Below are 23,246 nucleotides of genomic sequence, written 5' to 3'. Positions count from 1 at the left end.
GGCAGACACTTAAAGACTGAGCCACCCAGGAGCCCCAAAATGGGTAGTGGTTTCTTTTTTCTTTCTTTCTTTCTTTCTTTTTTTTTTTTTTTGAAGATTTTATTTATTTATTTGACAAACAGAGATCACAAGTAGGCAGAGAGGCAGGCAGAGAGAGAGGAGGAAGAAGGCTTTCTGCCGAGCAGAGAGCCCCATGTGGGGCTCAATCCCAGGACCCTGGGATCATTACCTGAGCCAAAGGCAGAGGCTTTCACCCACTGAGCCACCCAGGCGGCCCTGGGTAGTGGATTCTTGATAGCGCTTCATTTTGTCTGGAAGACTATAGGGGACCGAGTTACCTTTCTATATTTGTTTTCATAAAGTATCTGTAATTTCCAAGAGAAGAATAACAGGTCTAAAGCACCCTTCCTTGGTCTTCAAAGTCACATTGGAATCAAGATAGAAAGGTAGCTCCTTTTTCAAGACATAGATGTCTTTTAATGGTAGCTCAGAAATGGACTCAAATTCTAACTAATGAGTTTCAGACAAACCCTGAACAACTCATGAATAAAAAAAGAAGGTCCTGAATGTTCAGCAGCAAAGTCACTGGCTGACGGTGATACTCAGGCGCCCTCTAGTGTGTTTTGGGTTTTATATCAGTAGGAACGGGCCTGCTTTCACACATCCTGTGATAGAGAGCGCCTGGATTCCAAGGTGATTTTCCCAGGGCGTTCTAATGTACGATCAACAGATGAAAAATGCACATGGTACAGATGAAAAATGGCAAAAATAATTGTGGGGCAGTTTAATTTAGAAACGGATGGTTCTGCTCTGAGCCATTATTTACAAGCAAAGAAGGCAATTTAGGTGACCCTGAGGGGTCAGTGGGCGTGAAGTTACAAGAGTTACTACAAAATGTTGTGCCTTGTGAATCCATAGGCATCGTTCAAAAATAAGAGCTATAGGGCACCTGCGCGGCTCAGTCGTTAAGCGTCTGCCACTGGCTCAGGTCCTGAGTCCAGGGTCCTGAGATGGAGTCCTGCATCGGGCTCCCTAGTGCGGGGCGGGGGCGGGACAGCTTCTCCCTCTCCCACTCCTCCTGCTTGTATTGTCTCCCCCCCCACCCCCCTGCAAGTAAATAAATAAAATCACTAAAAAAATAAGAGCTATAAAAGGGTATCAAATGGAAGGCTGTGCTCTTATCCCTGTCCACCCTTCACAATCACCAGCATATTCTTCCAGCTTTTTAGGCATACCTAATGAAACACAGAGCTTTATCCTTCCTCACTTTTGTACACTGTGAGCACTGTTCTGTACCTTTGATTTTTCCCTTAATAATAAAAAACTCTGGTAAGTTGTCCGAAACCGTTCATGGAGAACATCCTCATTAGTATTATTATTTTTTTAACAGCTACAATGTACTTTATTTTATGGATGTACTAAAATTTCAGTATTACCCACATGATAGATATCTGGGTAGTTTCCAGTCTTTCTCTGAAAAAAGGCTGAAATGAATAATCTTGTACAGGAGTTATTTCAAAACTGCACATACATAACTAGGAAAAATTCCTAGGAATGTGATGTATTGGGTCAAGTAAAAATAATCTTTGCTGACAATTATATAGTGTTGGCTATAAGGCAGGCATTGATCTAACCACACTACATATATTAACCTACGTATTTAACCTTCTTAACAATCCTGTGAGGAAGGTACTGTTTTATATATATATATATATATATATATATATATATATTTTTTTTTTTTTTTTTTAAAGAATGAGGAAACTGAAGCACATAGGGGCTAAGCAACCTGCCCAAGGTCAGAGAGCAGGTGGCAGTGCCAACCACCTTGGCTCTGAAGACTGTTCTCTTCCATTATGTTTTACTTTTTCAAGAAGTATATATATTTGTATTTTAAGGGGATATTAACAAATTATCCTCCACACCGGTTATACCAATTTCTTATCTTACCACCCTGATGTTGTACTTTTTTGCCTACGCTTCATCAAACATTTGGAATTTTGTTGGTTTAATTATAGGTGAAAAATAAAATCCCAATGTAGTATTGACTTATATTTCGCTTCTAATGGCTGAGGTTGAGTATCTTTTCATGTATTTCATAGATATATGACTTAACTTTTCTAGTAAATTTTCTATTGACCTTTGGTCTTTCTGTATTTTTGTATTGGAATTTTTTAGTCTTGATTTCTAGAAGCTCTTTATATATTAGCAATAGTAGAGTTTCATCTGTGATACGAATTAGAAATATTTTTGTTCTTTGTATTTTGACTCTCATGCTTTTTCCTAGAGAAGTATTTTGTATTTATGTAGTCAAATTTATCAATCTTTTGTAGATTTTGGATTTTCAACCATTTTGAGGTTATGGGAGAATGTGCTTCTTTTTTTTTCCCTTAGTATTTTTGTGGTTTAATTTTTTTAAATTAAATATTTGGTCATTTGGAATTTATCTTGTTGTATGATATGAGTTATGGATCTGACTTCATTTTCTCCCAGATGGCTACCCAGTTGTTTTATTGAACAATGCACCATTTCCTCAATGATTTGAGATACTGCCTTATCCAATCATAGTATCATCTTCTATATTCTCATATATAGTTTTGTTCTGTTTCTGCAGTTTCTACTCTGTTGTTCCATTTTTCTGTCTATATATGCATCAAATATTATCCTAGTATTTAATTATTGAGGATTTAAAATTCACTCTCTGGTAGTGCTAGATGTTCTCATGATTCTTAATGTCCAGAGCTTTCTTTATTATCCCTGTTTTTATTTTTCATCTGAACTTAATCAGCTTTTTGAGTTCTATTTAACAAAAAAACAACTGTTGACATTTTTGGGGGATGTCATAAGCTTCTTAGATGTACTTTCAGTTCTTCCCAAAGACAATACACACCTTAAGGCCATGTGTAGTTTAACTGGGCCTAAATGCTTGTGACAAAATGATGTATTAAAAAGCTGCTTTTCTTCACTGTATAATGGTAACAGACATTTAGTCATTCATTTGGGACAGGTGTCATTTATCCTTTCAGTATTTCTGGTTGTAAGACATTGCTCATCTCTTTCAAAGAAGTTAGGAGAAAAAAGCTTTTCAAACATGAAAGCTTTCCAGATAGATGCTGCTTAATCTAAAACCATATCCTCCAAACCTGCCACCTCCAATTCTACCTCCTGCTCGCAAATCAGCAGAATAATCCTACCATCCCTTGAAAACCTCAGTGCTCTATGGCTACTGACTTATACAACTATGACTTCTGTTTTCTGGAAAACCCTGTATGTGTTTTATGTGCAGTCCATGGACCAGCAGCCTTGACATCACCTGGGCACTTGTTAGAAATCCACATGCCTAAGTCTCACCCCAGACCTACTGGATTAAAATCTGTATGTTAACAAGATTCTGGGTGGTTCATAAATGCCTTACAGTTTGAGGGGGAAAAGAGATCAGTGGTTCTCAGTGGCATCAGAACAGCAGAAGTGGCATCACCCAGAACCATGTAGGAAATTAAAATTCTTGGGTCCCACCCTGTACCTACTGAATCAGAAGCCCCTAAGTTAGGTCCAGCAGTCTATTTTAACAAGCCCTCCAGTTGATTCTGATTCAACTAATGTTTGAGAATGCCTGATGTAAAGCAATGGTTCTCAACCTTGGCTAAGCATTAGAATCACTTGGGGAGCTTTGAAAAAAATCCCCATGCTGACAGTGCACCCCAGATTAATTAAATCAGAAATTCAGGGCTTCGGCAGGCCAAAGAATTCATATTCATTTAATTTTCCAGATGATTCCATCGTGAAGCCAAGGATGAGATCCACTGCTCTAGTCTGGAAAAGCGCATCTCAAACCTGGCTACACGTTAGAATCACTTGAAGATCTTTGAAACAAAAATACTGGCGCTCAGGGTCTTATCCAAAGATGTCCGTTGGTCGATGTGAAGCCAAGAATCATTTTTTAAAATTAGTTTCTCAGGTGAATCTAATATCCAGTCAGGTTTTCAAACCACTGCTCTAGAAAATACCATTTTCCTTTCACATAAACTTTGTACTAAAGAGAGTAAGTCTGGGGGTGATATAAGAGGTCCATTTTTCATTCCCCGTCTATTTACTGAGACCTTACAGTATGTTAGGCTAGTTACCAGGAAGATTGAAAATAGGTACAAATCAATCAAGTTCTTGTCCATAAGGAAACCTATAATCTGTAGGGACAGAGAGACCTGCACATATGTCATATGTAAATAATGACTCGAAAGGAACATATTGTTCAATGCTATTGACTATAACTCAATAAAAACAGTTACACATATCCTATCACTGTTAAGTCAAACTAATTTCTGTCCTTTTTAAAAGAAGAGGAGTAAGAGGAAGGAAATGTATGTTGGAAAATGGTGAAGAAACAGTTTTGAATATAATTAGCAATCGGCCCTCGGACATTTGAACCTGGAGAAAGTGGTCGACAAGGTCAACGGCCACTTCGAAGACTAATTTATGAGCTTAAAGATTGAGCAAGCAAAAAATGCTTTAAAGTTTTCTCACTCCCTAACAGGAAATTGTGCTATGGAATCACTGTAAGTCAGCTCACCCCAATATTGTTTGTAAATGAAGTTATAACTACTAAGAAAAATTAGCAATTAAGAAATCAGCAATTAAAGAGTTTATAATAAAGCTATTTTCACTTCTATTATAACTTTCTTTTGGCCTATTTGTCTCTCCTTCTAGACTGGCTTCTTTTGAGAACACATTTAAAAATAAATGAAAAATATTGTTCTAGTCTGAGAGAAATTACTGGTTATAAATACTTCTCACAGATAATGGACTGTGGAATTTATATTTTTAAAGGAGCAACCAAGCAAAATTCAAAATTTCATATATTTTATGAAAGGTACATTAACATCTAAAATTGGGACAGATTGTTGATAATTCTTTTGCATTCAGCCAACTCTTTTGAGAATTCAGCTGAATATACTATATCCATTCCTCTGTTTTATTATCAGTTATAAAGGCAAGGATGTTACCATAATCCTTTAAGACTATAAAGGGAGTTTCTGAATTAAGAGAAAATCACAAATGTTCATATACCTCCTTTTCATGTTCTATCAAAAAATACTTATAGGTTAGAATAGGTTAGAGCATTTTAAATAATACCAGTTTGAATTTGGAATAGGTCTAAGGGCATCCCAATGTAATGTAATAACCTTTCCTTCATATTTGAAAATGACCTCACAGTAGGTAATGAATTTCAAGCTGATCTTCCCAAGAAGGATGGTGGATATACTGATCTAGCCATTCTTTTCTTTCTTTCTTTCTTTCTTTTTTTAATTTGACAGACAAATCACAAGTAGGCAGAGAGGCAGGCAGAGAGAGAGGGGGAAGCAGGCCCCTCGCTGAGCTGAGAGCCTGATGTGGGGCTCGATCCCAGGACCCTGGGATCATGACCTGAGCTGAAGGCAGAGCCTTTAACCCACTGAGCCACCCAGGCGCCCCTAGCCATTCTTTTCTTATGTCCATGGAGAAGTCCACTAGGAGTTGGTCTGATAGGATCTGAGTGCCCAGCATATAGAGTTAAGGCTACTGACTGCAATAGATTTGAATCCATCATCCAGGATAGAATTCACTCTTGAAATGGTAAGATGAGAAAGGGAGGGCACTTACTGTTCTGGTTTTATAGATGGAGAGACTAAAGTTTAATTCTATCTTTCGCATAGAATAAAGGATGGTGTAGTGATTATCAGTTGTGGTTGGAAAGATAGTAGAATCATCTGGATAATTAAAAAGAAAAACCAAGGGGCGTCTGGGTGGCTCAGTTGGTTAAGCATCTGCCTTTGGCTCAGATCATGATCTTGGGGTCCTGGGATCAAGCCCCACATTGGGCTCACTGCTTCGTGGGGAGTCTGCTTCTCCCTCTCCTTGTGCCCTACCCCTGATTCCTGCGTGCGTGCTCTCGTGCTTTCTGTCTCTCTCTCTTGCATGAGCTCTCTCAAATAAATAAATCTTAAAAGCCCCCAAACCAAACCACCACATGCTATAGCCAGCGGCCGTCCTATCACCGCCCAAAATGTATATAAAAATCGAAGTTGAGAATCACTTGTGTGCGTGTTGCCTTTATTAACATGAGTGTGTCATGTCACCTCCAACGTGTTGGGACATTTAATAGAGTTGAAAGCCAGTGGTTGTAGTAAGAAAGAAAGGCAACCAACACAGCGAGTCAAACCTTCAGTCCTGATTTTATCTAATGGAGTATGCAATTAAAAAAAAAAAAATCCATGGTTCCCTGAGTGGAAATGTTTTGGATATATTAATTGAATTACAGCACCGTAAGCCATTGATGGCTTTGATTTTGCTCTTAAGGATTAGTGGAATGAGGGGCGTCTGGGTGGCTCCGCCTGTTAAGCATCTGCCTTCCGCTCAGGTCATGATCCCAGGACCCTGGGATCCACCAGCCCAGTGGGAACCCTGCTTCTCCCTCTCCTTCTGCCTATAACTCTGCCTACTTGCACTCTTGCTCTCTCTCTCTGTCAAATAAATTAAATCTTGAAAAAAAAAAAAAACTGTGGAATAATTCCCCTGATTCTTCAAAGAGGAGCAAGGGATAGGGCATTTGTTTTACTCAGCCGCATGGTTAGAATGACGTCATCGTCTCAAAGGAAAGGATCTCCAGCCATTGCAAACAAAGGCACATTCCAGGCCAGTAGTGCTGGGAGGAGATTAATCAGTAGCACTTACATACCTGTTCCTGGAGATTGTCCCCCCTTTTTTTATTGTGAAGTTGAAGATAAGAATCCGTTTTAGGAGTAGGTAATCCCAAAGTCAGCTTGTTTTTCTCCACGAAATATTGTTTGGACTTCCTTCGCCGACGGCCACGTGATCCTGGCAGGAAAACCTCATGATGTGAACTTGAACTCTTCAAGTAACGAGAGAGGTTGCTGGATTTTTCCGCCAGGTCACTGTCGCTCAGCTCCGAAAATGGCTGGCTGCGGTGGGCGCCCCGCTCATAGTTTGGGCTTAAAAATTCACTGCCGAGTAAGGAGGCAACACTCTGGGGGCTACTCTTGGGTTCACCTTTCTCCCCGGAGAGTTCCATCGACGTCTCCTTGGAAGGGTACAGGGGATCTGGAATCAGATTTTCCGAAGAGCTGTCTACAGACTCTGGCAACGCGTCCATAGTCAACAACTTCCTCTCCTCTTTCTTACTCTTCCAGTTTGGGTCATATCGGAGGTCTGAATATTTGTCTCCTACTGGTTGTTGGCTGCCCAAAGCAGAAAGGAAATGTCAAGTCCTTAATTAAAACAAATTTGCATGTTATGTTTAATTATCTTAGTTGAATCTTTCTCCTATAATTTTCCTTTTACTACCTATGTATCGAAGACATAACTGAGGCTCAAATTAGGTTTATGGAGTACACATAAGGGCAAAAAGGTTTTAATTATTCGTTCATTAAATTAGGGAATAAAAATGGGGGATAGTTCATTTATGAATGCCTGAAAACCGCTGAAAATCACATGCCAGTTAATTGCTGTGGTTCAAGTGGAGCTATGACTTATGCACACCTTGAACACTTCAACTAGCAAAGATAAACCTGATTTCTCATTTTGGCCAGTGACGCATACATTTGGGTGCTTATCTGGGAAGAAAATGCTGTTATGGCCTGGATGAGTGTTTCCTCCGTCTGCCCCTCCTGTGAGGGGAAGCAAGATTGATCTTAACTGAATTCCTACCTAGGTTTATCCTCCTTTAAAGGATTTTGCTTCTCATCTTGTCTTTGTAGATTTCCATGCATATGCTGAAGAACGAACCCCAATGTTTAGAATCAGACGGTGGCTCACAGAAAAGTTCTTAGTTTGTATTCTGTGGGTTTGTCACATGGATGCACACAAAACAGAACACAGGTCGGCTGTAGGACGGCCCTACTTCAGCAAAAGGTTAAACATATGGTCTCACCATAGGGATGCGGGCTAGTCCCTAATCAGGGCATATGATCCCAAGTAAAGTCCTCCCTTTTCCTCATGACAATCTCGATTTGTAAAGCACCTCCTGGTCTTAACCAAAAAAAGAAAAAAAAAATGCTGGTAATATGGCATGTTTAATGGCCCCTTTCATCTTCAGAAGCTAAATGGGAGAGATTTTCCTTCCTTGAGTATAGTAGATGCAATCCTCTAATCAAAAAGAAAATGTAAATCACCTAGGCTTTTTATGCTACTTGATATTCCCGTTTACAGAGGACATAATTTTATGCTGGGTAAACAAGCGAATGGTGCCCCGGCTACTGATTTACTTCTCTTAATGTGGCCCTGGATGTCTTTTGATTTGAGGTAAAGCAAAAATTAGAGTGAGAAGACAAAACTCCTATGTCTTGCTAAACTGTCATTTTGAATTAAGATGGAGAACTTCTTGGGACACCTGGGTGGCTTGGTCAGTTAAGTGTCTGTTTTTGGCTCAGGTCATGATCCCAGAGTCCTTGGATGGAGTCCCATGTGGGGCTCCTTGCTCAGTGGGGAGCCTGCTTCTCCCTCTCCCTCTGCCGATCCCCATGCTTGTGTATGCTTTCTCTCTCTGACAAATAAATAAGTAAAATCTAAAAAAAAAAAAAAAAAAAAAGGAAAGAAAGAAAGAAAGAAAAGATGGAGGACTTCTTGGAGTAGGCTGCTCTGCTTTCTCTACCAAGGGAAGAAAAATGATATTCTCTTCCATCAAAATGCCGGAATGGAGATGGTGCACATTTGTTGGGAAGTTGAATATCAAATTATGCAACTCACCCCATGTCCTAAGCATCATGGGTTACCTGCCTTTGGGTTTTTTGAGGAGGAGGTGTCTCCTGTGTGATGTCTTATGAACTCACACTGTGTTTTAGCCTTGTCTGGAGAGCCTTTGCTCTCTAGGTCTCATTGGGCATAGAGTGGGGACATGGAGTGGTCCAACAGGGCACAGTCTGGACTTGGGACTAGACAGACCTGGGCTCAAGTTCTGGGTCTGTCATTATCTGTGCATGAAATTATGCCATCTCTGAGCCAGTTTTTCTTGTCTGTAAGTAGCAATTATATTCTGGTTACTTCTCAGGATTGCATAAACATCAGAATGAGACAACGTATCTTAATGTTCTGTATTTGTGCTTATTTTGCCTTTCACTATGCTAACTTTGGCTCTTCACCTAGTCACAGTTTTGGGCAGCAGGGTCTGAGTCTTCCTCCTTCCCTAATTTCTACCTGAGTACTCAAGCCTGTGCTCTGGACAGAGGAGTTAATGAGTATTTCTCAAATAACTGAGCCTCTAAAATTACTTGAGTCAACACAAATGTAGTATCAGATATCAATTTTTAAAAACCCAATAGTAGTCAATTAGAATCTACACATGCAGAAAAGCTTCTTGCAAATTAGTGAATGATTTTTGGGCCTATCATGTGATGATTTAAACATAAGCGTGATTGTTTAGGTAGCATAGAACAGATTAAGGGGTACCTTGATTCCATCTTGGAGTAAGTAAAGATATGAATTTTTTTAAAAGATTTATTTGACAGAGATCACAAGTAGGCAGAGAGGCAGGCAGAGAGAGATGGGGAAGCAGGCTCCCCGCTGAGCAGAGAGCCCGATGCGGGACTCGATCCCAGGACCCTGAGACCATGACCTGAGCAGAAGGCAAGAGGCTTAACCCACTGAGCCACCCAGGCACTTTTAAATGTGATGCTTTTAAAGAACAGATTCTGAATGGATAAAAGGAGGGTTGAGGAGAGCTTAGGGAGAAGCAGAGGTAAGATCCTGAAGGACTCTGTAAACTCTGTGAAGGAATTTGGCTTACCTATATTAACTTGAGAGTCTGGCTCTGAGCAAAAATAATTAGAGAGCAAAGATGTTAGTAAGATCTAAATACTTCTGGAGAGCCCAGGTGATGAGTTTTTGGAAGGGATTATCTACAGAGGCATTTTTGTTTGCTTGTTTTTTGTGAAGTTTTAGGATAGCTAGCCTTCTTCTTTGCACTCTTAAAGCAGGGGTTGGTACTCTTTGAAAGTGAGTATCCAGGGACGTTTGGGTGGCTCAGCTGCCTGACCTCAGGTCATAATCCCAGGGTCCTGGGATTGAGTTACCGTGTGAAAAGGTGAATTCATTAACTTCTCTGTGCCTTAGCTTGCGCGTCAGTGAAATGGGATAATAGTACCTATCTCAGGGTGCCGTTGAGAGGGTTAAGTGAATGAATACATACGAATGCTTACACATCCATGACACAAAGTACCCCGTGAGGGCTGGCTAGCTAGGACCACCTCTGCCCACGAGCTCCATGGCCATTCCTTGCCCTGTGTTACATTCAGTCACCATGACACGACGCATGTTGTGTCGTGCATTGTGCTTCCTGTGGGTGGATCTCAAGGGATTCTTCTCTCTCTGGGGCTCAAGTTATTTCCAGGGCACGGAGCTGTGTTGTGATGCACTCAGGGGATCTTTGTGGCTTGAAGGAACGAACTATCTTCAAAAATCCGATTTTCTTTACCATGCCTTAGGCACTTGTAGATGACCTGTTTGAACTATAGTTTAGGAAATGCGACTAAGAAATTTCAGCCACACGAGGAAATATTTTAAGAACCTGCTGAGTGCTGATGAGGAAGATAAAACTGGGAGAATTAAATGACTTTAGATCTTCAGAAAGAACTGTAATTTCTGGGGCGCCTGGGTGGCTCGGTGGGTTAAGCCTCTGCCTTCAGCTCAGGTCATGATCTCAGGGTCCTGGGATAGAGCCCCGCATCAGGCTCTCTGCTCAGCAGGGAGCCTGCTTCCCTTCCTCTCTCTCTCTGCCTGCCTCTCTGCCTACTGTGATCTCTGTCTGTCAAATAAATAAATAAAATTAAAAAGAAAAAAAATGTAATTTCTGGTCTCAACAGATCGCCATTCTTAAATGCCCCTAGAGGTATACCACACATTGCAGAAGCACTGGTGTCTTAAGTGGAACCCAAGCAATACAAAGGCTTTGGGAACACATCCAAAAAAAAAAAAAAAAAGATGAATTGCTTTGATTGAGAAGAATGTTTCTGAACCAAACGTGGGAAGAGAAACTCTAATAATGTGTTCAGAAGAAATCTGAATCTGAAAGTGTGGCTTTTCTAAGAGCTTTAATTACACTGCCCCATTTACACCTGCAATGACGGTCTCCAAGTATTCCTTCCCTCCGTCCCCTTTCTAGATGGAAACTCTATGTTGAAACAAATGTTTTGCAAAATCATGAGCACGGGAGGTTGTAATACTTCACAGAAACAAATCTAATGTTTGAAATAGAACATTGATACTGAAGAACCCCATTGTGCTGAGCTTGTGTGCTAAGAAGCTCAATTAGGTTTCGTGGTCCAGGTCAACACAGTGGAACAAAATGAGTATGAAGTGCTCCTTCATCAGTAATCATCTGCACACAAAACACACACTTCTCTTCCTCCCCATTTGATAGAAAGGTTACACAGACAATGCATGCACAACTCTTTTGTTGCTGTTCAGACAACAGATGCCGGGTCTCCTCTTCAGATGCCTAGGTGAGACCTGGATGCAGAGAGGAAGGGGAGGGGGTCTTGCATGCAGACGCCATATTTGCAGGCTTTAATGGACCATATCTGAGTACTCACTGTACTCAAGTTCAAGCAAAATAAAATCAAATCTCCATTTAATGAAGAGCCTCATATTTAGTGTAGCATTCAATCAAAAAATTACTAAAATTAGAGCATGTTTCTAGTACAATTAACATCCTTTGCACTCATAATAAAATATTCAATAACTGGCCATTTTGCCTGTTGAGGAGGTGAATAAAAGCACTGCTATTAATCATTTAGCTGTTATTTATTTGCCACTTTATTTTAAGTAGGCAGTTAAATGGAAACTGCACATGTTATTATTGATTTAGGTTTAATTTAATCCTTTTAAACAGAACAATTATTCCCAATTTATATGCCATTAAATCTTTTATGCATATGAACTGCAAATTCAATTTTTGCCTAAGTGTAAAGTTTTTAAAGCTTCTTTAAGGAACTATAAAACCGACAGTTATTTCCAAGGATTTCTGAATCCTAGGCTCCTCTTAATCTTTTTATCAATGGCTTTTAAGTAAATCAAATGAAATAAATCCAAAGGATTAAAAAAAATCATTTTTGCAAGCACGAAAAAAAATGGTCCCATAAACACGCTGATGCACTTCAAGTAGGTTGTTTACCATGCAGGAAATTTCATTTAATGTAGGCATCCTGCTTACAAAAAATTAAGCATTTTAATTGGAAAAAAGTTGCTTTAATGAACCGAAGGCCAGACTGTCTACAGAAGCACACTCAAAAGCAGAAGTGTCGATTGTTACCTAGTGAACATAATTTACAGCAGTTATATAATTTGGATAATTCCAACCAGAGTCCCTTCTTTGTCTCTGACAACAGATTTATGGCTGCAAAATAACCAGGTATTTGCCCCGCGTTCTTATAAGTACCAGCCTTGATTCAAGGACAGTCTGGGAGGTGAATAAAAACAAACGATCTAAAGAACACGGGGTCATAATTGGGATGTAAAATTCTCGTACCTCACTTCTCTTATGTGAAACAAAGCCTGCATCTTCACAGGGGAAATGATGTATGACCCAGTATTTAGAAACACAATTCCTCGCATTCAGGGAGAGTTTACAGTGCTCACGCCAAGAATTTTCCATGGCCCTCTTGGATGTCCTTTTCATTCTCCAGAAACAGCGGCTAAGAAGCCTTGGATTTATGAAATTTGTAGGCATTTACGCTCTCTGTAGATAGAATTTCCTGTCTTTTATTTGTTTTGTTGTATTATTTGTCAAAGATTTATTTGTTTATCCAGAGAGCGAGCACGAAAGAGCCAGGGTGGGTGGGGTAGGGGGAGAGGGGAAGTGGAAAAAAAAATATCTCAAGCCGGCTCCCCGCTGAGCACGGACTCTCTGCAGGGCTCAATCTCAGGACCCTGAGGGCGTGACCCGAGCAGAAATCAAGAGTTGGATGCTTAACCCACTGAGCCACCTAGGCACCCCATCGAATTTCCTGTCTTCTAAGTGTCTGATATTGACAGCATTGTAATTGCAAGGAAGCCGTGTGTCATGAAAAAGGCAATGGAAGGACCGGCCTCGAAACGTGGGTCCCAGGCCAGATTTGGCACTGCCCGGCCGTGGGTACTTGAGTGAATCTCTTCCCCACCCTAGGCAATGAGTTCCTCCTGCGGACAGTAAGGAGAAGAGGCTGTGCTTTATGAGCCCGGCAGCTCTGAGGACCCGTAGTGTTATTCACTGGATTGCAACCATCATGCAAAATTCAGCGATGGTATATAAGCATTGGAAAAAGCACTCATTTTACATTCGGTAGATTAAACATGTAGAATAATTAAAGCTCTCTATATTTTCACACTTGCCGGGGAGTAGAAATAATACAGTTAAGGTCAGGAATTAAACTAGTCCTTTACTAACTTGCTTACAAGCCTCTTAATCATTTTGATAACCTCACAGGATTGTAGGCGAGGTGACTTAATACTTTGGGCAGTTTTCAAACTCACCGATTATTTACTAATTTAGCACCGAAAGCCTCCCGATTTTGAAATAAGCTAGAAAGGAACTCGTGGTTGTCTCTGAGGGCATTACACCCCAGGCCACTGCAGTGTTAGCATTTCTGGCGGGGCCTCTGCCTTTAACAGACACAAGCTATGCCCACGCACACACTTGACTTCCGTCCCTGCCCGCTCATCTGTTGTGATGGCACCATGCCTGCCCTGGGACAGCACCGGGGCTTAAGGACGGTAGCGTTTGCGAGCGGATGGTTGCAAAGACAACAGAAATGACGCAGGCCTGCGACGGAAAGTCACTTCTCCCGTATAACCATTCCCAAGTGATCAGAAATAACTCAAATGCTGTAGCCATCCCAGGGCCTTAAATTGAAAATCTATCTTGGAAAGTCCATAAACAGCAACATGGATGAATGTTTCTAGACACCGACGGGGGTCCCCGTGGGCTCCTGGGAACTCCCACAGTGTTCTGAGCCATCCTAGAATGTTAAACATGCCCTCGGGTATCCTCTTTACTCTCCTAACCAGCACAAACAACAACAAGAAAACAAAGACACTCTACAGCACGTGTGCGGGAAAAGTCTGCAGTCAGTTTCCCAGTCTCCGCGTGTTCTACGGAACAGTCTGGAAAACATGTGGGGAAACAAAAAGGCTGAGTTTTGTTTGGTCTTTACTCAGTCTCTCTTTACTCACTCGCTGTTTTGGTTCCCCAGTACTGCTGTTTGAACCCTTCCCCTGATTCTTGTATTTATTAATCAGAAATAATATATATAAAAGCATTTGAGAGGAAGATCCTAGACCACCACAACACAATAAAAATATAGATTATTGGGACGCCTGGGTGGCTCAGTTGGTTAAGCAACTGCCTTCGGCTCAGGTCATGGTCCCAGCATCCTGGGATCAAGTCCCACATCCGGCTCCTTGCTCGGCAGGGAGCCTGCTTCTCCCTCTGCCTCTGCCTGCCATTCTGTCTGCCTGTGCTCACTCTCTCTCCCTCTCTCTCTGACAAATAAATAAATAAAATCTTTAAAAAAAAATGTAGATTATTATTACGGAGTCCCTTTCTTATTTTTAGACAATTCTGGGCATAAAAAGTTAAGAATTGCTCATTTTGCCTTCTCTCCTGCCCAGTAATTTCTCTCACAAGGTGGTTCGTTAGAATATGGGATCTTTGGTGAAGACTATCATTCTCAAATGATGTGAAAGACCTCTATAGACCTTAATGAATGAAAACATCTCTCTTCCCCAGGAGAGGTCCTGAGGAATACCGGAGACTATGACCCGGCTGCCCAAAGCAAAATACAATTAATGTTGGTTTATTCCAAAGGCACAGTATCTTTGAAAAACTTTTATTACTTTACTAAAATGTGTGATTTTCCATGTATATTTACTCTGGCCTCAGTTGAGTCCATATCGAAGTTGTTACAGCTTTAATTTCTGCTAGATCATAAAACTGAATCCTTTATCAGATCAGCCCTGATCACCTATCTAGATAACTTATAATCAGAGGCTCAGGCTTTGGTTAAGGGAGCACTTCTTCAGTTCAATTCCTGGCTCTGCCCCTTGGTAACTACATACACCTACACAGCTGTCAGAGACTTGGTTCCTTATCTGCAAAATGGGGGTAATAATACATAAGAGGCTCTTGCGAGGATAAATACAATAGTGTATATAATGCAACTATATCTATAAATGGTAGCTAATTACATATAAGTATTCTTATTAAACACGTATACTAGGTACTGTACTGCTGCCCTCTAATTTTTTTTAATCATATAAGGTTTCAGAGGCCCCAGGACTGAAGAAGTTATTTCCAGTGCTCGAGGAATTACATTGATCTCTTTCTTTGCCAGCGCCGAGTGTCCTAAGGCTAGCTGTGGAGTGGGGTTTAAGGATTATCACGTGGAGATCCTCTCTCCACTCTTGATTCATTCACTGTAGTCAATGCCGCTCCAATTTCCATTAAGTAAAAGGTTTTCTCTAATCCATATACATTGAACTGGGGCTTGACTTTGGTGAGCTACAAGAGAGTAATTGCTTTGAGGAGGTTCTAGTAACATCAAAACAGAAGAGGAGGGCTCAAGTGATTTGTCAGGCAGCTTTTAAAATTGTTGTTTATAACAGCAAGAAGAAAGAGATTTTTCATGGTTTTAAGGCAAGGCTTTGACTAATTTTTTTTTTTTTTTAGAACTACAATTCCCAGAATGCCATCTACCTTATAAAAATGAAAGCCTACTTGAATTTCACATTGAGAGTCTGAGATCGATTTGTCTGTTTCACGGCTAGTGCACTACTCAGAGCCAAGCAACAGTGTACGTAGAAAACGTTTCCAGGACTTAAGTGAAAGAAGCCAATAACTAAACTAGCTCGAATAATATTTTTGAGGCAGTATTTGGCTTAATGCTTCAGTTGTGTTTTCCTTTGTAGTGGGGAACTGCTCCTCCTAATGTTCGATGTCTCAAGCACTATTCTGCTGCCCAATAATTACTACAGCTAAAAGCCAGTCTAACCCTGAGGATGATCGTCTGTTGTTGAAGATTTCTAAAGCAAATTAGTCTAGGGAAAACAGCAATATTTACAGATCTCTGAATCAGAAGACGAAGACCTCAACCATAATTTTGATTTCTATAAGTATTTTCCTTTATTTTGAAATATACTGAGTGGTATTTACATGGTCCTTGGGTAAAGAGCCAGGGGTAAAGTCTGCTACCTGAACACTGGACTCAAAGAGGAAAAACTCAACTGTCAGGAAATGAGGTCCCTCCATGGGTCTTTGCCTTGGTTTCTCCAGAATGCCCAACTACTGCAAAACCTCCTTCCTCTCCCCTCGTTTCTGGAAAAAGGAAAAAAAAACAAAAACAAAACCAAAAACAACCCAGCAGCGAAACTACTACCATTTATTGCCTAGGAGGTTCTGACTCTCTTGTATCAGAGCTATGATAAAAACACGGCCTAGTGGGGCGCCTGGGTGGCTCAGTGGGTTAAGCCGCTGCCTTCGGCTCAGGTCGTGATCTCAGGGTCCTGGGATCGAGTCCCGCATCGGGCTCTCTGCTCAGCGGGGAGCCCGCTTCCCTCTCTCTCTCTCTGCCTGCCTCTCCATCTACTTGTGATTTCTCTCTGTCAAATAAATAAATAAAATCTTAAAAAAAAAAAAAAACACGGCCTAGGGCATCGAGTCAGACTGCATGAGTTCCCTACTCCACCCCTCCATCCACGTAATAAATGGGTATAAATAGAACCCCTTTAAGCCTCATGTATAGCCTTTAACATGGGGATCACTACAGTGTCTCCCAACAGGGTTGCCATATGAATTAAATGAGATAATACACAAAGACTGTTTAGCATAGGGATGGGCTCATGCTAATCAGTTTATCAATGCCAGCTATCGTTATGAGCACCTTAAAGTGACCTTTGGCTTCTCTTCTTCCTTCAGCCGCCATATCTGATCTGTCAATAAGCCTGTCAATTCATATACTCATTCTCCCTCCCCCGCCCCCATATATTGTCTATGCAGCCAATGAATAAAAGATTGCTAAGAAGGATACACACCCACGCAGGAGAACATATTGGTTATCTCTAAGGAGGCAGATGGGGGGGGCGGTTTGAGAAGGGGAACAAGGAAGTTTTATCGTTGATGTTTTATGTCTATAAAAAATATATCTGAAGGGCACCTGGGTGTGCAGTCAGTTGAGTGTCCAACCCTTGGTTTCGGCTCAGGTCATGATCTCAGGGTCCGGGGATTGAGCCCCACGTTGGGCTCTGCGATCGGTGCAGAATCTGCTTGAGTTTCTTTCCCTCTCCCTCTGACCCCTTACTCATGTGTGCATTCTCTCTAAAATAAATTAATTTAAAAATACACATCTGAAACAAATATGGCAGTAAGGGTTATACGGTATTTTTCTGTACTTTTTTTTTTTTTGGTGCAAAATGGTTGTACTTTTCTTTAGGTTAGAATGTTGTCGCCATTTAACCAACATCAACAACAAAATCACAAACGTCCTCCCCCAGCACTGTAGTCACTGTTCAACAAGTTACCTGATCTCTGTTTGCCTCATTGTCCTTATCTGTAAAATGGGAAGACCAGCGTTTTTCTGGCAGGATGACAAGGAAGAATTAAATGAAATTACGGATGGGCCTTTAAAAAGAGATACTGTTGTCTTGGTTGTAATTGTGATTACTATCTGGTAGTTTCTTAGTCCGTCGTCAGTTTACTCTCTAATTCAGAATGCACCGGCTTGCAGGGTAATCTTCCTCAGACACAGCTAACTCTCTCAGGTCTCCCCCAAGAGCCTGTATTCTCTCTCCCTGCTGTAGCAGGGGAGGCCATCTGACTGATGTTTCCCTGAGCCCCTCTTCCTCCCCCAGCACTGGGGTGGTCCCTTGCTCAGGCTGCCTACCATTTGCACTGTACTTCGAGATCCTTAAGAAGCAAGTGAGCTTGATTCTGCCCGATAATGTTGCTGTGGAAGAAATAAGGAGGGAAAGCAGAAAGGAAGAAGAAGACTCAGGTTGGACTCCAATTCTGGTTCCCGCAGGTGCCCTTGCTGGGACTGTCTTGCTGAGACAGGTTGTAGGTTCTGTGTTCAATGCCCTGTCTGGGGTGTGGGCTGGTTGCACACACGAGGCCCCTACATCAGGCCCCTTACGTAGTCCTCTTTCCCTATGCTCAGAACAAATCCTCTGCCATCAAGTGGGGCTTGAATGTGTCACACGTTCACTCTAATTTGGTTCTTGTTTCCAAATTTTATCTTCTCTCCAAAACCCTGCCTGCCCAAGTTCTAGGCCTTCTAAGAAACTTTCCTTGATATATTTTACCCATTTAAAAAACAAAACAAAACAAAACTGGGCGCCTGGGTGGCTCAATGGGTTAAGCCTCTGCCTTCAGCTCAGGTCATGGTCTCAGGGTCCTGGGATCAAGTCCCGCATAGGGCTCTCTGCTCAGCAGGGAACCTGCTTCTTCCTCTCTCTCTCTCTCTGCCTACTTGTGATCTTTGTCTGCCAAATAAATAAATAAAATATTAATAAAAACATCCAACACTTATTTTTAAAACAAATACATCTATAACTTATAAAGTGCTAGTCACTGTTCTACATTGCGTATATATTCATTTATTTTAGCCTCAAAACTCTGTGAAGTAACTAGTGTCATCCCATTTTAGTGATGAGGGAACTGAGGCACAGAGAGATTAACTGGACTTGGCCAACTTACACAGCTAGTACGTGGCAGAACTTGAACCCAGATGGTCTGCTTCGGAATACATACTTTGTCGCCCCAGGAAAACCTCTTTCTAACAATAGCTTTAACTTCTTCCTTGTTGTGTCGTATAGTTTTTTCATTAAAACTGAGTAATCCACTACTTTATATTCTCTTATATTATTTGCTCACTCATAGCATTATGTTAACACCCTATAAATACCGATTATTAGAAATTAAATCCTTACACGATTATGTAAGCCCCGGGAGGTAAACCTTCATAAACTCGGGTAGGACTGTACTCCCAAAATGTACTCACTGACACAGATAGCAGTCCTGGGAGATGGACAGGCCAGATCAATGACAGGTGAGAAAAGTGAGACACAAAGAGTTAAGTGACCTATTCCAAATTATACACCGAACAGCAATGCCTGGACCCAGTCAACACCACCTGATTCCAAGTCATGGCACTTTTCTGTAGCAGGCTTTCTGGAATTTCTCCAAGGTCAGGTCATAGCAGTGGAGACCCCTAGAATATGGACAGGAAGCAAGGAGTGGAAGGAGTGCATATGCCCTTATTCATGCCTCGTCTTTTGCATTTTTTTAAAGGATTTTATTTATTTATTTGACAGAGAGATCACCAGTAGGCAGAGAGGCAGGCAGAGAGAGAGAGAGAGAGAGAGAGAGAGAGAGAGGGAAGCAGGCTCCCCGCTGAGCAGAGAGCCCGATGCAGCTGGATCCCAGGACCCCGGGATCATGACCTGAGCTGAAGGCAGAGGCTTAACCCACTGAGCCACCCAGGCGCCCCTTTTGCATATTTTTTATTGAAAAAAGGGCGTGGCAAAAATTCTGGCTTCAAGCTGTCCTTAGTTGATTGGGACCTGTCCCACATACATTACAAGGAGTTCATTACCATAGCTTGTCCTCATTGTCGCTTGTGATCTACCGGTGATGAACTGACAATACACTTCAGGACCCACTGTTCTCGTTACACAAGCCAGTTCCTTACCTGTTGTCCATGCCATTGCTCCGGGGGTGAAGGTTTTCTCCGCCATTCTTCCGCGCTACTTTTCTGCTTGCCTCCTCTTCCGTCTCACTCAGACTTTCCTCCTCTAAGCTGTCCGGTTCCATATTGTTGTCCCGGATTCGGTCTTCAAGCTGGGACTTACTCTCTTGAGTGAAGCTTCCCGAATCAGATTCCAAGGAGTCTTTTGAAATCAGATGTAAGTCCTTCTGAAAAGGTGGCTCTGTGGACCGGATCTTTAAGTTGGTATGATGAACAGGAGATTGAATTGAGAGCTTGGGAATTAATTTACTATGACTCATCTTGGAAACATACAAATGTGAATATGAACACAGATATTCTTGATAATAGGAGCAGTTGGCTTGAATATTTAAAGTTGTGGTTTACAAAGGCATTACCTAAAAAAAGAAAATATTGTATTTATGTCACTTTGTGACTACTGAATTCTCTTTAATTTCAATGTTAATCAAACATTTAAGTGAGCAGAACCCTGTTACATTATCTGCAGCCTTTTGTATGTACGCTTTTGTATGAGGAAGGTCTATTGGAAAACCTATTGTGTTTTTTTCTCTACAGAAACACATCTGATGTGGAGTTCATAAACAGCCTGAGTAATCAAATACAGCTTTATTGAGGAAATCAAATGGCTGGATTCCTTTTTCTACCTTCCAAGGTCCTATTACACACAAGCCTAGATAAAGCTAAATGGTTAATTACGGAGGGTAGTTCGATGGCTTTATTTCAAATACCCAGGGCACCAACATAAATATGCCACATTTAGGAGTATTCATGAATAGAGTAAAACAGATTTCAGTTCTAGCTTTTGAAAAGCAAAGGAGAGAGTGGGGAAGAGAGTGGTTTCCATAGTTGGAGCTGTAAAGAGGGAAGCTGTTTTATGCCTAGATCTATATTGGCTGGTTTCATCATTTAGAAGACATTTTGGATCCCCGGTTGCCACCAGATAGGAATGAGTAATTTAGGTGGACATTACGTGGAGATTAATATCAGCTTAATCTGTGTGTGTGTGTGTGTGTGTGCGCGCGCAGTGATTACAACTGTCTAATGTAAAATTTGGAGGCTTTGTGAATTGTGAATGCCACTAAGTGATTCGTAGCAGAGGCTGAATGTCTGCCTACCTGAAAAGGATATTGTCCTTGAGAATATTGGGTGGGTGGAAGATTGGCCAGAGTAACAGCTAGGGTCCCTTCTAACTCTCTTTAAGTGTGTGATTCTAAGTGCGCCTTCCTTGTTTCAGAGGGCTGTCATGAAGACCCATGAGATGGTTTATGGAAAGGGTGCTCTAAGTTCGTATCAGATTGAAAGGAGATGATGATTTTGGATTGTGCTTCCTTTCATCTTTCCCCGGCATTTCTATTTTGCTCAGTCTTCTATCTCACTGCCTTTGTGCCATTTTTTTTCCCCCGTAGGCCAGACAACTGAAACTTTTTACGGTCCAAGATTCCTATAACATTTTCTAAGGGCTTACTCCTGTTCTTTTGACAAATGCTGGCTTTAATTATATAACATGAATTTATTCCTATTCCTTGCACTGTTAGTAATGTTGACCTCATTGCTAACACCATCAAACACCTTAGAGGAAAGTGCCTTAACAAAAAAGCCAGACAAAAGGTAGCATTTGATTTAAATGCATACAAAGTGGTTTTCTTATGAATTTGAAGTTCCCCAAGCTGGTATTATACATATAAATAATATATTATCGTTTAACCATACACACTGCTTTGCTGTATCATCTTATTTTAAAAATACATAGTGTGCCCTGTCTTATTATTTTAATATTGACAAGTAGATGAACTCTTGCTTTTTAGGGAGTCTTTAGAAAGCAGCAAATCCACCAAGTACTAACTAGCATTTAACAGAAACAGTTTGTATAAACATCTGTAAGAGTTTTACTGGATGAGTTTAAGTCACTGTACTTGGGATTATTAAAGAAAAAACTTAAAATAGGGACGCCTGGGTGGCTCAGTTGGTTAAGCAGCTGCCTTCGGCTCAGGTCATGATCCCAGTGTCCTGGGATGGAGTCCCACATCCGGCTCCTTGCTCAGCAGGGAGCCTGCTTCTTCCTCTGCCTCTGCCTGCCATTCTGTCTGCCTGTGCGCGCTCTCTCTCTCTCTCTGATAAATAAATTTAAAAAAATCTTAAAAAAAACTTAAAATAATAATTCTATTTAAATTTGGTATTGCTCATGAAATCAGTCAGTCCTCTCAACTGTTCTCCTTAAATGAGATAGACTAAGATTTCTTAAGTGGTACCAATTTTTTAAAAAGTCCATAGAAGATAATTTTGTTGTAATTAGTGAAATCTGGAATAGTGCAGAGAATACAAAGCCGAACCCTAGCAAAGCTGGGGCTTTGGGAGAGACCTGATTTTATACAGGCATGAGGTTAAAGAAGGAAAAGCTGGTATCTCCAGTACATTAGCAAGTAGGCATTTTAAATGCAATGAATGTGGCTCCCTAGTGGCACAATTGTTTTTCACTGAAATTTCTGATCGAGAGAGAGAGAGAGAGAGAGAGAGAGGCTGACAGTCTCGTTACAAAAGTAAACAAGGCGGACTGGGGTGTCGCCAGTGGTATCCAGGCACTAAGATGCAGCCAGTTCCCTCGGGTTCCCTTCAAGGCCTTGGGTCTCTTCCTCTAGTAGCGGGAGGAACAAATTTCCTTCTGTAGGTGAAAAGGAACCCTGCTCACTCTGGCCAAGATGAAAGGTAGAGAAAAAGTTGCCCTATTGTGGAACAGCCCAGAAGCTACCCATAAGGGATGATCGGCTTGTTTTCTCTCTGTCTTTTTTCTGATGGACAAAACCTAGCAGCAAAGGCGTTTTAAGATAAGGAGGTGACAGGTGGGGACGGGGGAGGGGTGGTCTGGTGCCCCGGACTGGTCTTTATCAACAGAAGACAGGGCTGCTCTGGGAGTCTGGGCACCAAAGTCTCTCCGGGTGCCGGCCTCTGGGTCCTTGTGCCTGCCTTGCCATGGTCCCGCTTTCCCGCCTGGGCCCCAAAGTTGCGGTTCTCCTGGTCCCGATCCAGTTTCCTCTGGAGATTTCCTGCTGTCCCCCGCCCCCCACCACCCCCAATCCCAGTCCTTCCCATTTTCCTTCCCCGGCGCGCGCACCCTCGTTCAGGAGGCAACGGCCTGTCACCTGCCCAGGGCTCCTCGGCGACCGCGACCCCTGCAGACCGCATCCTGCTGAGCCGCTACAGCCCCGCCCCACCCGCGTGGCAGGTGCTGCCGTGGAGACCGCGGCCAACAGAGAGAGCAGCCTGCCGGGCTCAGGGGGTGGGGCTCGGCTCAGGGGGCGGGGCCAGTGCGGTGGCATTCTCCGCCCCCGAAGAGCGGGTGGGGCAGGTTGTGAAGACAGTGTTGTAGGACAAGGAACTCTGGGCCTGGCTGGTATAGGGCCATCCTGACTTCCTATGGCTGGAAAGCAAGGAAAGGCAGGCCTCGGAGTAGGAGGAGATATTTCCGACAAATACTGCTGGAACAGGCAAAGGACTCCTACAAATTAA

At 41.9% G+C, this 23,246-nt stretch overlaps 1 protein-coding gene across 1 annotated transcript in view; it reads right to left on the bottom strand.

The window, feature by feature from the left end:
- JHY (junctional cadherin complex regulator) overlaps positions 1–23,009 on the bottom strand; it is a 54,532-nt gene extending 31,523 nt beyond the window's left edge. Inside the window, 3 exon segments of the mRNA XM_032359128.1 lie at positions 6,713–7,232; positions 19,707–20,119; positions 22,852–23,009. Of these exon segments, the coding sequence (XP_032215019.1) occupies positions 6,713–7,232; positions 19,707–20,023 (837 nt within the window). The 5' untranslated portion in view covers positions 20,024–20,119; positions 22,852–23,009.
- Positions 23,010–23,246: the final 237 nt, after the last annotated feature.

This window comes from Mustela erminea, chromosome 9 (genome assembly GCF_009829155.1).
Source record: "Mustela erminea isolate mMusErm1 chromosome 9, mMusErm1.Pri, whole genome shotgun sequence".
NCBI lineage: Eukaryota > Metazoa > Chordata > Mammalia > Carnivora > Mustelidae > Mustela > Mustela erminea.
Note: the sequence above shows the minus strand (reverse complement) of the source record. Positions and strands in the feature narration are given on the sequence as shown.